This window comes from Ascaphus truei, unplaced genomic scaffold (assembly GCF_040206685.1).
Source record: "Ascaphus truei isolate aAscTru1 unplaced genomic scaffold, aAscTru1.hap1 HAP1_SCAFFOLD_319, whole genome shotgun sequence".
NCBI classification, from domain to species: domain Eukaryota; kingdom Metazoa; phylum Chordata; class Amphibia; order Anura; family Ascaphidae; genus Ascaphus; species Ascaphus truei.
The window spans coordinates 62,831-76,082 of record NW_027456169.1 but is presented as its reverse complement, the minus strand read 5'-3'; the positions used below and the strand labels follow the sequence as shown (position 1 = coordinate 76,082).

The 13,252-nt window shown below is 50.4% G+C and overlaps 1 protein-coding gene across 4 annotated transcripts in view; it reads right to left on the bottom strand.

The window, feature by feature from the left end:
- The window catches only part of LOC142483312 (cell adhesion molecule CEACAM6-like), a 139,015-nt gene extending 125,979 nt beyond the window's left edge, over window positions 1-13,036 (bottom strand). For 3 of the 4 annotated variants that reach the window (XM_075583413.1, XM_075583412.1, XM_075583416.1), the window contains exon 1: window positions 12,773-13,035. Coding sequence is in view for 3 of the 4 variants with exons in the window: in XM_075583412.1 (XP_075439527.1) it covers window positions 12,773-12,818 (46 nt within the window). In the remaining variant the exon portion in view is untranslated. Of the gene's footprint in view, window positions 1-12,772 lie in introns of all 4 variants that reach the window. The other variant, XM_075583414.1, reaches the window with a different exon arrangement.
- Window positions 13,037-13,252: the final 216 nt, after the last annotated feature.

The window sequence follows — 13,252 nt, the reverse complement described above, 5'->3', positions numbered from 1 at the left end:
ACCACAACTGGGACTTACACATTATATACTCTCCTTCCCTGACATCACAACAGGGACTTACACATTATATACTCTCCCTCCCTGACACCAGAACAGGGACTTACACATTATATACTCTCCTTCCCTGACACCAGAACAGGGACTTACACATTATATACTCTCCCTCCCTGACACCAGAACAGGGACTTACACATTATATACTCTCCATACCGGACACCAGAACAGGGACTTACACATTATATACTCTCCCTCCCTGACACCAGAACAGGGACTTACACATTATATACTCTCCCTCCCTGACACCAGAACAGGGACTTACACATTATATATTCTCCCTCCCTGACACCAGAACAGGGACTTACACATTATATACTCTCCCTCCCTGACACCAGAACAGGGACTTACACATTATATACTCTCCCTCCCTGACACCAGAACAGGGACTTAAACATTATATACTCTCCCTCCCTGACACCACAACTGGGACTTACACATTATATACTCTCCTTCCCTGACATCACAACAGGGACTTACACATTATATACTCTCCTTCCCTGACACCAGAACAGGGACTTACACATTATATACTCTCCTTCCCTGACATCACAACAGGGACTTACACATTATATACTCTCCTTTCGTGACACCACAACAGGGACTTACACATTATATACTCTCCTTCCCTGACACCAGAACAGGGACTTACACATTATATACTCTCCTTCCCTGACACCAGAACAGGGACTTACACATTATATACTCTCCCTCCCTGACACCAGAACAGGGACTTACACATTATATACTCTCCATACCGGACACCAGAACAGGGACTTACACATTATATACTCTCCTTCCCTGACACCAGAACAGGGACTTACACATTATATACTCTCCCTCCCTGACACCACAACTGGGACTTACACATTATATACTCTCCTTCCCTGACACCAGAACAGGGACTTACACATTATATACTCTCCATCCCCGACACCAGAACAGGGACTTACACATTATATACTCTCCCTCCCTGACACCACAACAGGGACTTACACATTATTTACTCTCCTTCCCTGACACCACAACTGGGACTTACACATTATATACTCTCCTTCCCTGACATCACAACAGGGACTTACACATTATATACTCTCCTTCCCTGACACCACAACAGGGACTTACACATTATATACTCTCCTTCCCTGACATCACAACAGGGACTTACACATTATATACTCTCCTTCCCTGACACCACAACAGGGACTTACACATTATATACTCTCCTTCCCTGACATCACAACAGGGACTTACACATTATATACTCTCCTTCCCTGACACCACAACAGGGACTTACACATTATATACTCTCCTTCCCTGACATCACAACAGGGACTTACACATTATATACTCTCCCTCCCTGACACCAGAACAGGGACATACACATGATATACTCTCCTTCCCTGACATCACAACAGGGACTTACACATTATATACTCTCCTTCCCTGACACCAGAACAGGGACATACACATGATATACTCTCCTTCCCTGACACCAGAACAGGGACTTACACATTAGATACTCTCCCTCCCTGACATCACAACAGGGACTTACACATTATATACTCTCCTTCCCTGACACCACAACAGGGACTTACACATTATATACTCTCCTTCCCTGACACCAGAACAGGGACTTACACATTATATACTCTCACTCCTTCCCTGACACCACAACAGGGACTTACACATTATATACTCTCCATACCGGACATCACAACAGGGACTTACACATTATATACTCTCCTTCCCTGACATCACAACAGGGACTTACACATTATATACTCTCCCTCCCTGACACCACAACTGGGACTTACACATTATATACTCTCCTTCCCTGACACCAGAACAGGGACTTACACATTATATACTCTCCATCCCCGACACCAGAACAGGGACTTACACATTATATACTCTCCCTCCCTGACACCACAACAGGGACTTACACATTATATACTCTCCTTCCCTGACACCACAACTGGGACTTACACATTATATACTCTCCTTCCCTGACATCACAACAGGGACTTACACATTATATACTCTCCCTCCCTGACACCAGAACAGGGACTTACACATTATATACTCTCCTTCCCTGACACCAGAACAGGGACTTACACATTATATACTCTCCCTCCCTGACACCACAACAGGGACTTACACATTATATACTCTCCCTCCCTGACATCACAACAGGGACTTACACATTATATACTCTCCCTCCCTGACACCACAACAGGGACTTACACATTATATACTCTCCTTTCCTGACACCAGAACAGGGACTTACACATTATATACTCTCCCTCCCTGACACCAGAACAGGGACTTACACATTATATACTCTCCCTCCCTGACACCACAACAGGGACTTACACATTATATACTCTCCTTCCCTGACACAACAACTGGGACTTACACATTATATACTCTCCTTCCCTGACATCACAACAGGGACTTACACATTATATACTCTCCCTCCCTGACACCAGAACAGGGACTTACACATTATATACTCTCCTTCCCTGACACCAGAACAGGGACTTACACATTATATACTCTCCCTCCCTGACACCAGAACAGGGACTTACACATTATATACTCTCCATACCGGACACCAGAACAGGGACTTACACATTATATACTCTCCCTCCCTGACACCAGAACAGGGACTTACACATTATATACTCTCCCTCCCTGACACCAGAACAGGGACTTACACATTATATACTCTCCCTCCCTGACACCAGAACAGGGACTTACACATTATATACTCTCCCTCCCTGACACCAGAACAGGGACTTACACATTATATACTCTCCCTCCCTGACACCACAACAGGGACTTACACATTATATACTCTCCTTCCCTGACACCAGAACAGGGACTTACACATTATATACTCTCCTTCCCTGACATCACAACAGGTACTTACACATTATATACTCTCCTTCCCTGACACCAGAACAGGGACTTACACATTATATACTCTCCATACCGGACACCAGAACAGGGACATACACATTATATACTCTCCTTCCCTGACACCAGAACAGGGACTTACACATTATATACTCTCCCTCCCTGACACCACAACTGGGACTTACACATTATATACTCTCCTTCCCTGACACCAGAACAGGGACTTACACATTATATACTCTCCATCCCCGACACCAGAACAGGGACTTACACATTATATACTCTCCCTCCCTGACACCACAACAGGGACTTACACATTATATACTCTCCTTCCCTGACACCACAACTGGGACTTACACATTATATACTCACCTTCCCTGACATCACAACAGGGACTTACACATTATATACTCTCCCTCCCTGACACCAGAACAGGGACTTACACATTATATACTCTCCTTCCCTGACACCAGAACAGGGACTTACACATGATATACTCTCCCTCCCTGACACCAGAACAGGGACTTACACATTATATACTCTCCCTCCCTGACACCAGAACAGGGACTTACACATTATATACTCTCCCTCCCTGACACCAGAACAGGGACTTACACATTATATACTCTCCCTCCCTGACACCAGAACAGGGACTTACACATTATATACTCTCCCTCCCTGACACCAGAACAGGGACTTACACATTATATACTCTCCCTCCCTGACACCAGAATAGGGACTTACACAATGTACACTAGAGGCAGCGATTATTCTAACAAAAACCAGTGGCAATTCCCCAAAAGACCCAGGTTACACCCAGGTACATTCTGAATACATGCCTTAAACTTTCCTTAAACTAGCCCCAGCATTTCTGCATTGATTAATGGCCGATCAGATTAACAGCGGGGGGTCCCTGGCAGTCCCATTCAAACTGAATGGGACTGCCAGGGATCCCTGCTGTGTTAATCCTATGGGTCGTTAGTCAATGCAGAAATGCCTTAAACGTGCCTCAAACTAGCCCAGAACATACCCAGCACATACACAGCACATACCCAGCACACACCCAGCACACACCCAGCACACACCCAGCACACACCCAGCACACACCCAGCACATACCCAGCACACACCCAGCACACACCCAGCACACACCCAGCACACACCCAGCACACACCCAGCACACACCCAGCACACACCCAGCACACACCCAGCACACACCCAGCACACACCCAGCACACACCCAGCACACACCCAGCACACACCCAGCACACACCCAGCACACACCCAGCACACACCCAGCACACACCCAGCACACACCCAGCACACACCCAGCACACACCTAGCACACACCCAGCACACACCCAGCACACACCCAGCACACACCCAGCACACACCCAGCACACACCCAGCACACACCCAGCACACACCCAGCACACACCCAGCACACACCCAGCACACACCCAGCACACACCCAGCACACACCCAGCACACACCCAGCACACACCCAGCACACACCCAGCACACACCCAGCACACACCCAGCACACACCCAGCACACACCCAGCACACACCCAGCACACACCCAGCACACACCCAGCACACACCTAGCACACACCCAGCACACACCCAGCACACACCCAGCACACACCCAGCACACACCCAGCACACACCCAGCACATACCCAGCACACACCCAGCACACACCCAGCACACACCCAGCACACACCCAGCACACACCCAGCACATACCCAGCACACACCCAGCACACACCCAGCACACACCCAGCACACACCCAGCACACACCCAGCACACACCCAGCACACACCCAGCACACACCCAGCACACACCCAGCACACACCCAGAATGTAACCCGGCTAGTTTAAGGCAAATGTTAGAATAAGCGTTGCCTCTACTGTATACTCTCAGTCCATCCCTGACACCAGAATAGGGACTTACACATTTTTTCACACAACATACAGGACACAGTATATTTTATTAAAGAGTTATATTTAATAGGTATATATGCTGATAACCTGTGAAGGAACTGTGGGATTTCCAAGTCCTGGTTTCCGAGGGACCAGATGGCGACCAATCTCGGAGCCTCTGGGTCTGTGCAGAGTCCGGACTTGAAAGTCTCAGGGATGCCACGGTGTTAGAACAGGAGGGGTACTGCAGTTATACTTGAGTACTCGCATCCTGGCCTAACACAGGGCTATCCGGCCACCATTTTCCAGATCCCAGAGTCTGTGGAGCCTCAGCAGCGGGTGGGCTATGGCTGCGGTCCCAGTCACTGCCACAGCGCACGGCTTGGCGTGCGCTGTGCGTGTAAGCTCCGCCCCTCAATGGGGGAGGGCCCAGTACGCACGTTCACGCTGAAGGTGCAGCCGCGCCGTGCTGAAGATTTTTTAAACTCAATAAAATTGAGTTTAAAACTTGCGACGGAGGCGTGGCCACGCCCCCACCGGCGGTTTACCCAATGAGGGCGAACCTGATGCGTGACGTGATGGCCACGCCCCCGCAAATCCCCGACCACGCCCCCTCCCGTCGCAAGCTCCCTTTCTCCCTGTCAGACCGCAGATCGCGGTTAGCGCTGTGCACACGCTGCCCCCCACCCCCGCCGGGCGCGCGTGTCACAGTGATGACTGGGACCGCAGCCTTAGTATGCAAAGAGGCAGAGGTGCCAGGTTGGCGCATGTCCCCTTGTAGAATGAAAAAAGTTGGCCACCCGGCTTTACAATACCGGCAAATCAGGGATTGGCCAGTAGGGAAATTCCCACGCTCTGATAGGCTGTAGAGGTTTGTGAATGGGACCCTGAAACCCATAAGGAGCCTTGCAGCCAATCAGGAGCGCAGATTCCAAGCGCCAAACCAACAGCGGCAAATTCAAAGACGCTCTGTGCGGAATAGACGCGAGCCGGCTTCAGGGAGTTTGACTCAAGAATTTTCCCGCTTTTCAGAATGCGGCGGTCGCGTATGGCATTGCGCCGAAATCAGTTCCAGGACTTTCGTGAGTACCTACCGGTCATTGGAAAGGCTCCTACAGAGGTCATTTTTGTCAATTTCGTTTAAAGGATATATTTACTGTATTCGTTAGCCCCGTTCCCAGTAAGTGTGTTAACTGTGCAAATTGTGTTACATTGTGTGTATGTCTTTTCCTGAAATAAATTACAATTTATTTTACCTCCTTGCTTTGTTCAACCAATGATCCCGGTATAAAAACGTGTTACTAAACCTGGTCTCCCATGACACTCCCTCTGTCACATACTGTCCCCTACCTATTGTCACCTGTCACATACTGTCACCTGTCACATACTGTCCCCTACCTATTGTCACCTGTCACATACTGTCCCCTATCTCCTGTCACCTCTCACATACTGTCACCTGTCACATACTGTCCCCTACCTATTGTCACCTGTCAAATACTGTCCCCTATCTCCTGTCACCTCTCACATACTGTCACCTGTCACACACTGTCCCCTACATCCGGTCCCCTACCTCCTGTTACCTGTCACATACTGTCATCACCTGTCACATACTTTCACCTGTCACATACTGTCCCCTATCTACTGTCACCTCTCAAATTCTGCCAACAGTCCTCTACCGACCTGTCACATACTGCCCCTTGTCAATTACTGCACCCTGTCAAATACTGTACCCTACATACTGTCACATACTGCCCCCTGTCACATACTGTCCCTGTCACATATTGTCCCCTACCTACTGTCATCTGTCACATACTGTCGCCTACATACTGTCACATACTGTCCCCTGTCACATGCTGTCACCTACATACTGTCACATACTGCCCCCTGTCACAAACTGTCCCCTAGCTACTGTCACATACTGCCCCCTGTCACATACTGTCCCCTAGCTACTGTCATCTGTCACCTGTCATATACTGTAACCTGTCACATACTGTCACCTGTCACATACTGTCCCCTGTCACCTGTCATATACTGTCCCTTACCTACTGTCACCTCTCAATTCCTGTCAACTGTCCCCTACCTACCTGTCACACACTGCCCCCTGTCACATACTGTCCCCTACATACTGTCACCTGTCACATACTGTCCCCTGTCTGTGGCGGGGTAGGGGTTATACCAGGATTATAATAAAGGTCAAGCCCAGACATAGCTGGAGGAAGATTTGGAGCAGCATGGAGCAGCATGGAGCAGCATGGAGCAGGCATTTCTGTGCTTGCCGCACAGCTCTGGTACCTGCAGCCGCAGTGGCATCCCTCCAGCACAGGGTAGGCGGAAGGATGCCAGCCCAGGAGGAAGATGGACAAGGGGAGGGAGAGGGCGCTCCCCGGGATATTGGTGAAAGACTGGCGTTGGGGGTAGCGGGGAACATTATTGTGCCGGCAGTGCCAGTTGTTCCTGTACTTGCGGAGACCCCTAACTCTGGACTAACAGCACTTCTTGCCTCATGGGGGCAAACACTACAGCTGATGAGCGGATTCGCATGCTGGCAGCGGTTTCCAGACGAGTGACCCCTCATGCGCCCCTGGTGAACGGAGAACAGCCGCCTGCCGCAGCACCTAGCAGTTCTACGCCTGCGCAATTCAGGCATGAGAAACGGTGCTACCAGTGCTGCAGAGACGGCCACAGCAGACCCGACTGTAAGGACCAGGAAAGGTCCAGTGGACCCCATCAGGGGCAACGTTCTCCAGCTGCGAGGCCGGTCGCCCGTGTGCGGCAGGCACACACAGAGGAGCCAAGTCCAGCCGTGGAATCAGCCCACAGAGGGACGTCCACGGAGAGATCTGCACTTGTCACCAGAGGAACAGCAGCAGAGACGGAGGGACATCAGTTTGCACCGGTCCAGGTGCCACCCAGCGATGTACAGCGGGCACCGTTGTGCCAAGTGACCATGGGAGTTTGCGAAGCAGCTGGCTTGCGTGACTCCAGTGTCACGGTTACTCTGGTCCGACCCGATATGGCGAGACCAGAGGATCTGCGCCCCGGACCGGGGGTGCAGATGCTCCTGCCAGGTGATGGGCTGCGGCTCACACCGGTTGCCCGGGTCTCTTGTGATTGGGGTGCCGGGCGTGGCATAAGGGAGGAGGGGGTATTGCCCGGGTTAGATGCTGAGGTCCGCCTTGGCAATGACCTGGGAAATATTACATGCGTGTTTATGGCAGAACTGGCTCTTGTTGCAGCGATTACAAGGAGCCAGCGATCAGGAGTTGCACCTGAAGGATCCGCCGTCCCCCTGCATTTGGGACCAACAGTTCCAAGGGTCTCTGCGGAGACCAGACAGGTCAGCCAGACTGAGTCGCGACCAGAGACTGACTTACCTTGCCCTTTACATGTTCCTGGGTTCCCTGACTTTGAGACTAAGTGTGGGGGGCCAGAATTAGGGACACAGTTTAGGGGTGCGGTGCGGTCTGAACCCAGAGAGGAGCGCAGGAGGCTCCAGGTGTCCGAGTCTGACTCGGCCAGTGGGTCAGACCGGGGACTCCTGGCACCGCGGGCTCTTGTGTGCAGAGCCGGGGTCTACCAGTTTAGATAGGGTTTGGACTAGTAGAAGACAGATAGTGGTACAGAGGGAGTGTAGGCAACCGTTGTTACACGGGGTCCATTCCATACCACTAGTGGGGCATCAGGGGGCCACTCGCAAGAGAGCCCAGCTGTTGCAGCCTTGCTACTCGCTGGGGCCATCCGGGGCTGGGGCAGAGTTCTGCCATGCCACGGATGCCTGGCAGCAAGTAGGTAAGGCGGGTGATCATGTGAGGCCAGTCCTGAACCCATTACAGGTGATAGGGGAACCTTATCAAGGGGTAGCTATAGACATAGTGGGACCCCTCATGATCCACAGTTGGTCTGGCCAGTGCTACATGCTCATTGGGGTAGCTTTGTCTACCCAGGATCCTGAGGCTGTGACGTTTGCCACCATCAATGCGAGGGCAGGGGCAGAAGCATTGTTAGAGCTTTTTCCTAGAGTAGGTTGCCCTAGTGAGATTCTAACTGATCAAGGGTCACAATTCAGGCGTGAATTGTTACAGGGTCTCTGGGGTGTGTGCGGGGTAAAGCACCAGCACACCATCCCTTATTACCCCCAGGCAAACGGTTTATGTGAGAGGTTCAATGGGACCCTGAAGCAGTTGCTTCCGGCAGGTATAGGGATTGAAGGAACAGAGTGGGAGATTCACTTACAGCACTTGCTGTCTGCATACCGAGAGGTACTGCCAGAGTCTACCAGGGTCTCTCCCTTCAAGCTGCTATATGGCCGCAGGGTCCGGGAACCTCCTGACTTACTCTGTGAGGGGTGGAAGGGGAACATTACCCAGACTGATGCGTCTGTGCGACAGTCTGGGGCAGCTCTCAGAGACCAGTTAGAAATGTTTATGGGGTTGGCACAGGCTGATCTCAGGGAGATTCAGACCAAGCAGCAGACTTGGTGTGATTACAATGTCCCTAGCAGCTCATTCATTCCAGGACAGCAGGGACCTGTTCTGCAGCCCACTCCGCAGAACAAATTAAAGGCTGCCTGGTCTGGACCGTACCCGGTTCTCAGGAAAATGAATGAGTGCACCTATGGTGTGAAGGAAGATGGTGAGACAGAGAGAAATAGGGCTTATCATGTTAACATGTGTAAGGAGTATTTCCAGCAGAGTGTGGCATCAGTGCTGGCTGTTTGTAGCACACTGATGGGGGACCTGGCAAGCAATGCTCTGCCTGACCTCCTAGGGGAATCTAGGCAGGGGGGCACAGGGGAGCGGGTAGGGATAGGGTCCCAGTGCAGTGCACAGCAGCATGTGCAAGCGAGGGCTATGCTAGGACAGCATAGGGTTCTGCTCCCAGGTGAGCTGGGCAGAGCACATAGCCCGGATCATCCAGTGGAGACGGGTGATCAGAGACCTCTGCATAGGTATGCCTATCAGGTAGCAGCAGAGGTAGCAGAGAGTGCAGAGAGGGTACTGGAAGGGATGCACAGATTTGCAAGGGCACACTTGGACACCATTGCTGTGGTTAGTAAACCATGGGACTTACATTTCGTTTCTGTAGCTGCAGAGGTTCAGGGGGGTAGGCCTGATGCTGAAGCCTACAAAGTGGGTGGTGGGCATGGCAGAGGTACTGTACTTAGGGCACCGAGTGGGTGGAGGGCACCTTAAGCCAGAACCAGAACGGGGTAAGGTTTTGTTAGGGACTGCAAGTTACTACAGGAAGGCTGTTCCCCAGTACAGCGCTGTGACCCAACCTTTGACTGACATGACCCAACAGCGACTCTCAGGTCTGGTAGTCTGGTCTCCTGCCTGTGGACTCAGCTAGGGGGCCAAGGAGGGGGGTGAACCTCCCATTGGGCATCTGAGCAGAAAACAGCTGCCCAGAGAAGTGGCATATGCCACTAGTGAGCAGGAGGGTCTGGGGGAGAGTGTCCAGGTGCAGCGCTGGACTCTGGCATTGCAGGACTTTGACTTTTCTATTCAACACCAGAAAGACAGCCAGCATGACAAGGATATCCCTCGTGAGCCAGAAACCTCAAAAGTCTCCGGGTGTGGGGGACCACCAGGAGAGGTGGTTGCCACAAAGCCATCCTATTGAGGTGGGGAGGTGTGGCGGGAAGGGGTTAACCAGGCTTATAATAAAGGTCAAGCCCACTTGGTTAACACTGACCTGTGTTTTGGGGTCCTAGAGTGTCAGCTCTTGGGCCCGGGCATTGTGTATGCATTACTGTGACTGTGTGCAAAATACGAGACAACTGCCATTGTTGTGTTTTACCCTTTTCCAGAGGTGCTGGGACCAGGAGGTGTTCAGGAGGTAAGTTTCAGGGGGGGTTTGATGGAGAAACTGGTTGCGGAATGTTGCTATGTATCGGGGTGCCGGAGTTACAGGATTCCCCAAGGGGGTACCCAGGAATCTGGTAAGATTCTGGGATACACTAAAGCACATTTCTCCGGTCAAACTCCCATACTGAAAACATTCCTGGGGCGCCCTGCTTCAGCACAGAGCAGGAAAAGGTAAAAATGAGGCACAGGGTTTCCTGGTATAGAGGAAGTTTGCTTTATTAACATGAGGACACAATGGGTTAATGAATCCCCACACACTATACAGGGTCCCTAGGATAAGAGGGACATGGCCCAAGTAATGCCCAGGTACCCTGAATCCAGGATTGGGGGTAAGGGGGGAAATCATATCATGTGTTAAAGGTATGAATTATGGTAGCTCCCGCTCAGGATAAAGCGGAGAGTTTATTGGGGGGTAAGGAAAATGCTTAATTCATGTTAGAATAAAACTGTGTTAGTTAGATTTTAAAGTGTAGCAACAGTTAAGGGTTTCGCTCTCTCTCTCCCCCCAACAGACTTAGTGCATGTTAATACAGAATTGTGGAAAAGTATAGGTTATTGAAACCAGTATATTTGTAAGCAGCCGTGTTTTAAGATATGGTTAACCTTTATGCATTTAATTAGACAGGATCTTTAGTCTGCTTAGACCCAGTGGGGGGCTGAGGGCTAATCCTTCAAAGGGACATTTGTCCTAGAAGTGTGAACCATTTGTTAGCCTTCCTGGCGAAGTGAAACACCAATATTCGCAGCTTCAAAGAGTCCGTTCAAACGCAAGGAACTAGAGGTGTGAATCATTTGTTAGCCCTTCCGTGCTAATTGAGGCCTGTATCCTCAGATCAAAGAAGCCATGTGGCCAAGGCCAGACTTAGTGGCATTTGAGCCAAGAGGGGGAGGGGGGGGTTCGAATAGTGAGTGGGCAAAATGGTGGTTCGGGCACATGTTCTCTCACTATTCTGAAACCAGGTGACAGGTGGGGGAAGATGACATTTTTGTTGCACATGTTCAGTTGCGATACTGAGGCTGTGTGCCAGTTGTTGCAGGACTGGAAGAACCTGATGATAGGTGGGGAAATTGGTTCCCACACCAGTGATTGGCTGTACATTATGGAGAAAGGACATTTGGAATTTTTAAAAGTTAGTGCAGTCAGTCAGAAAGTGAGTTTATCTAAGAGTCATCTGAGATTAAGTTCCATCTGAGTTCCATCTTGCAAGCAGATTCATCTAAGCTACAGTGGGCGGTATAGAGACTATTTAATTGCCACTAAAGGTTTGTATCCAGCTTCCAGTACTCGCAAGGACTAAGGATTTGCTAATTAATCCTGCATTGGGGGGAACAAAAATATTACTTTTGGGGAAGAAACAGGGTTGCTGCTAGCGCCCCTAGCCAAAGACTGTTACACGGCTCTTTTTGTGCAGCAACCCCACGTGTGGGAATTCCTGCCTAGAGACGTAATTTCTGTGGATTTCGTTCTGTGGACATTTTATTTCGTTTTACCCCATCCCAGTAAGTGTGTTATTCGTAGTATTATTGTAATTCAAGCTGTGTGTGTTCTTTATGTGACTAAATACAATTTATTTTATTTCATGCTTTATTCAATCAAAGGATCCAGATGGTAAAGTGTTAATAAGCTTGGTCTACCGTGACACTGTCACATACTGCCCCCTGTCACTTACTGCCCCCTGTCACATATTTTCCCCTACCTACTGTTCCCTGTCCCATACTGTCCCGTCACATACAGTCCTCTACAGACTGTTACCTGTCACATACTATCATGTCACATACTGTCCCCTGTCACTTACTGTCCCCTACCTACTGTCACCACTCAAATTCTGTCAACTGTCCCATACCTATGTGTCACATACTGCCCCGTCATATACTGTCCCCTACATATTGTCACCTGTCACATACTGCCCCTTCATGCAGACTGTGTGCAGAAAATGTATCTATGACCGGGTGATATCCCCCCCCCCCCTCCCACAACCCCTCCCCTCCCCCCGCACCCTCTCTTACCTGTCAGGATAAAGCAGCCCCTGAGGGGGTCCCAGGTCAGATGCATCTTATCCAGAGAAGAGACTCAACGTGCGAGAGCTCAGCGACCTCTGTGTCAGTCTAACTGCACCCTAATCCTGCCCAACCCTAATCCTGCCTGCACCCCAATCCTGACTGTCCCCTAGCCGTCTCTGACCCTGTTGCCTCCCCTCTGTTCTGACTGTATTAGATCCCAGCTGTACGTCTCTATTCCTCTCCTCCCTCACTTCCCTCTCTGTCACACACAGTCTATCCCTCCCCCTTACTATGTCTCACAGTCACATGTTTTGGGGAAGTCCCAGGTCTGGGAGGAAACCTGGCAAAGGTAACTGAAGCTGCATTAAAGGTTAAGGGGGCTATGCTCAGAGCAGTGATAACTGCGTTTAAGTGAGATACACGGCTTTATAGGGGGCTGTGCACTGAGCAGTGATAACTGCGTTTAAGTGAGATACATGGCTTTAT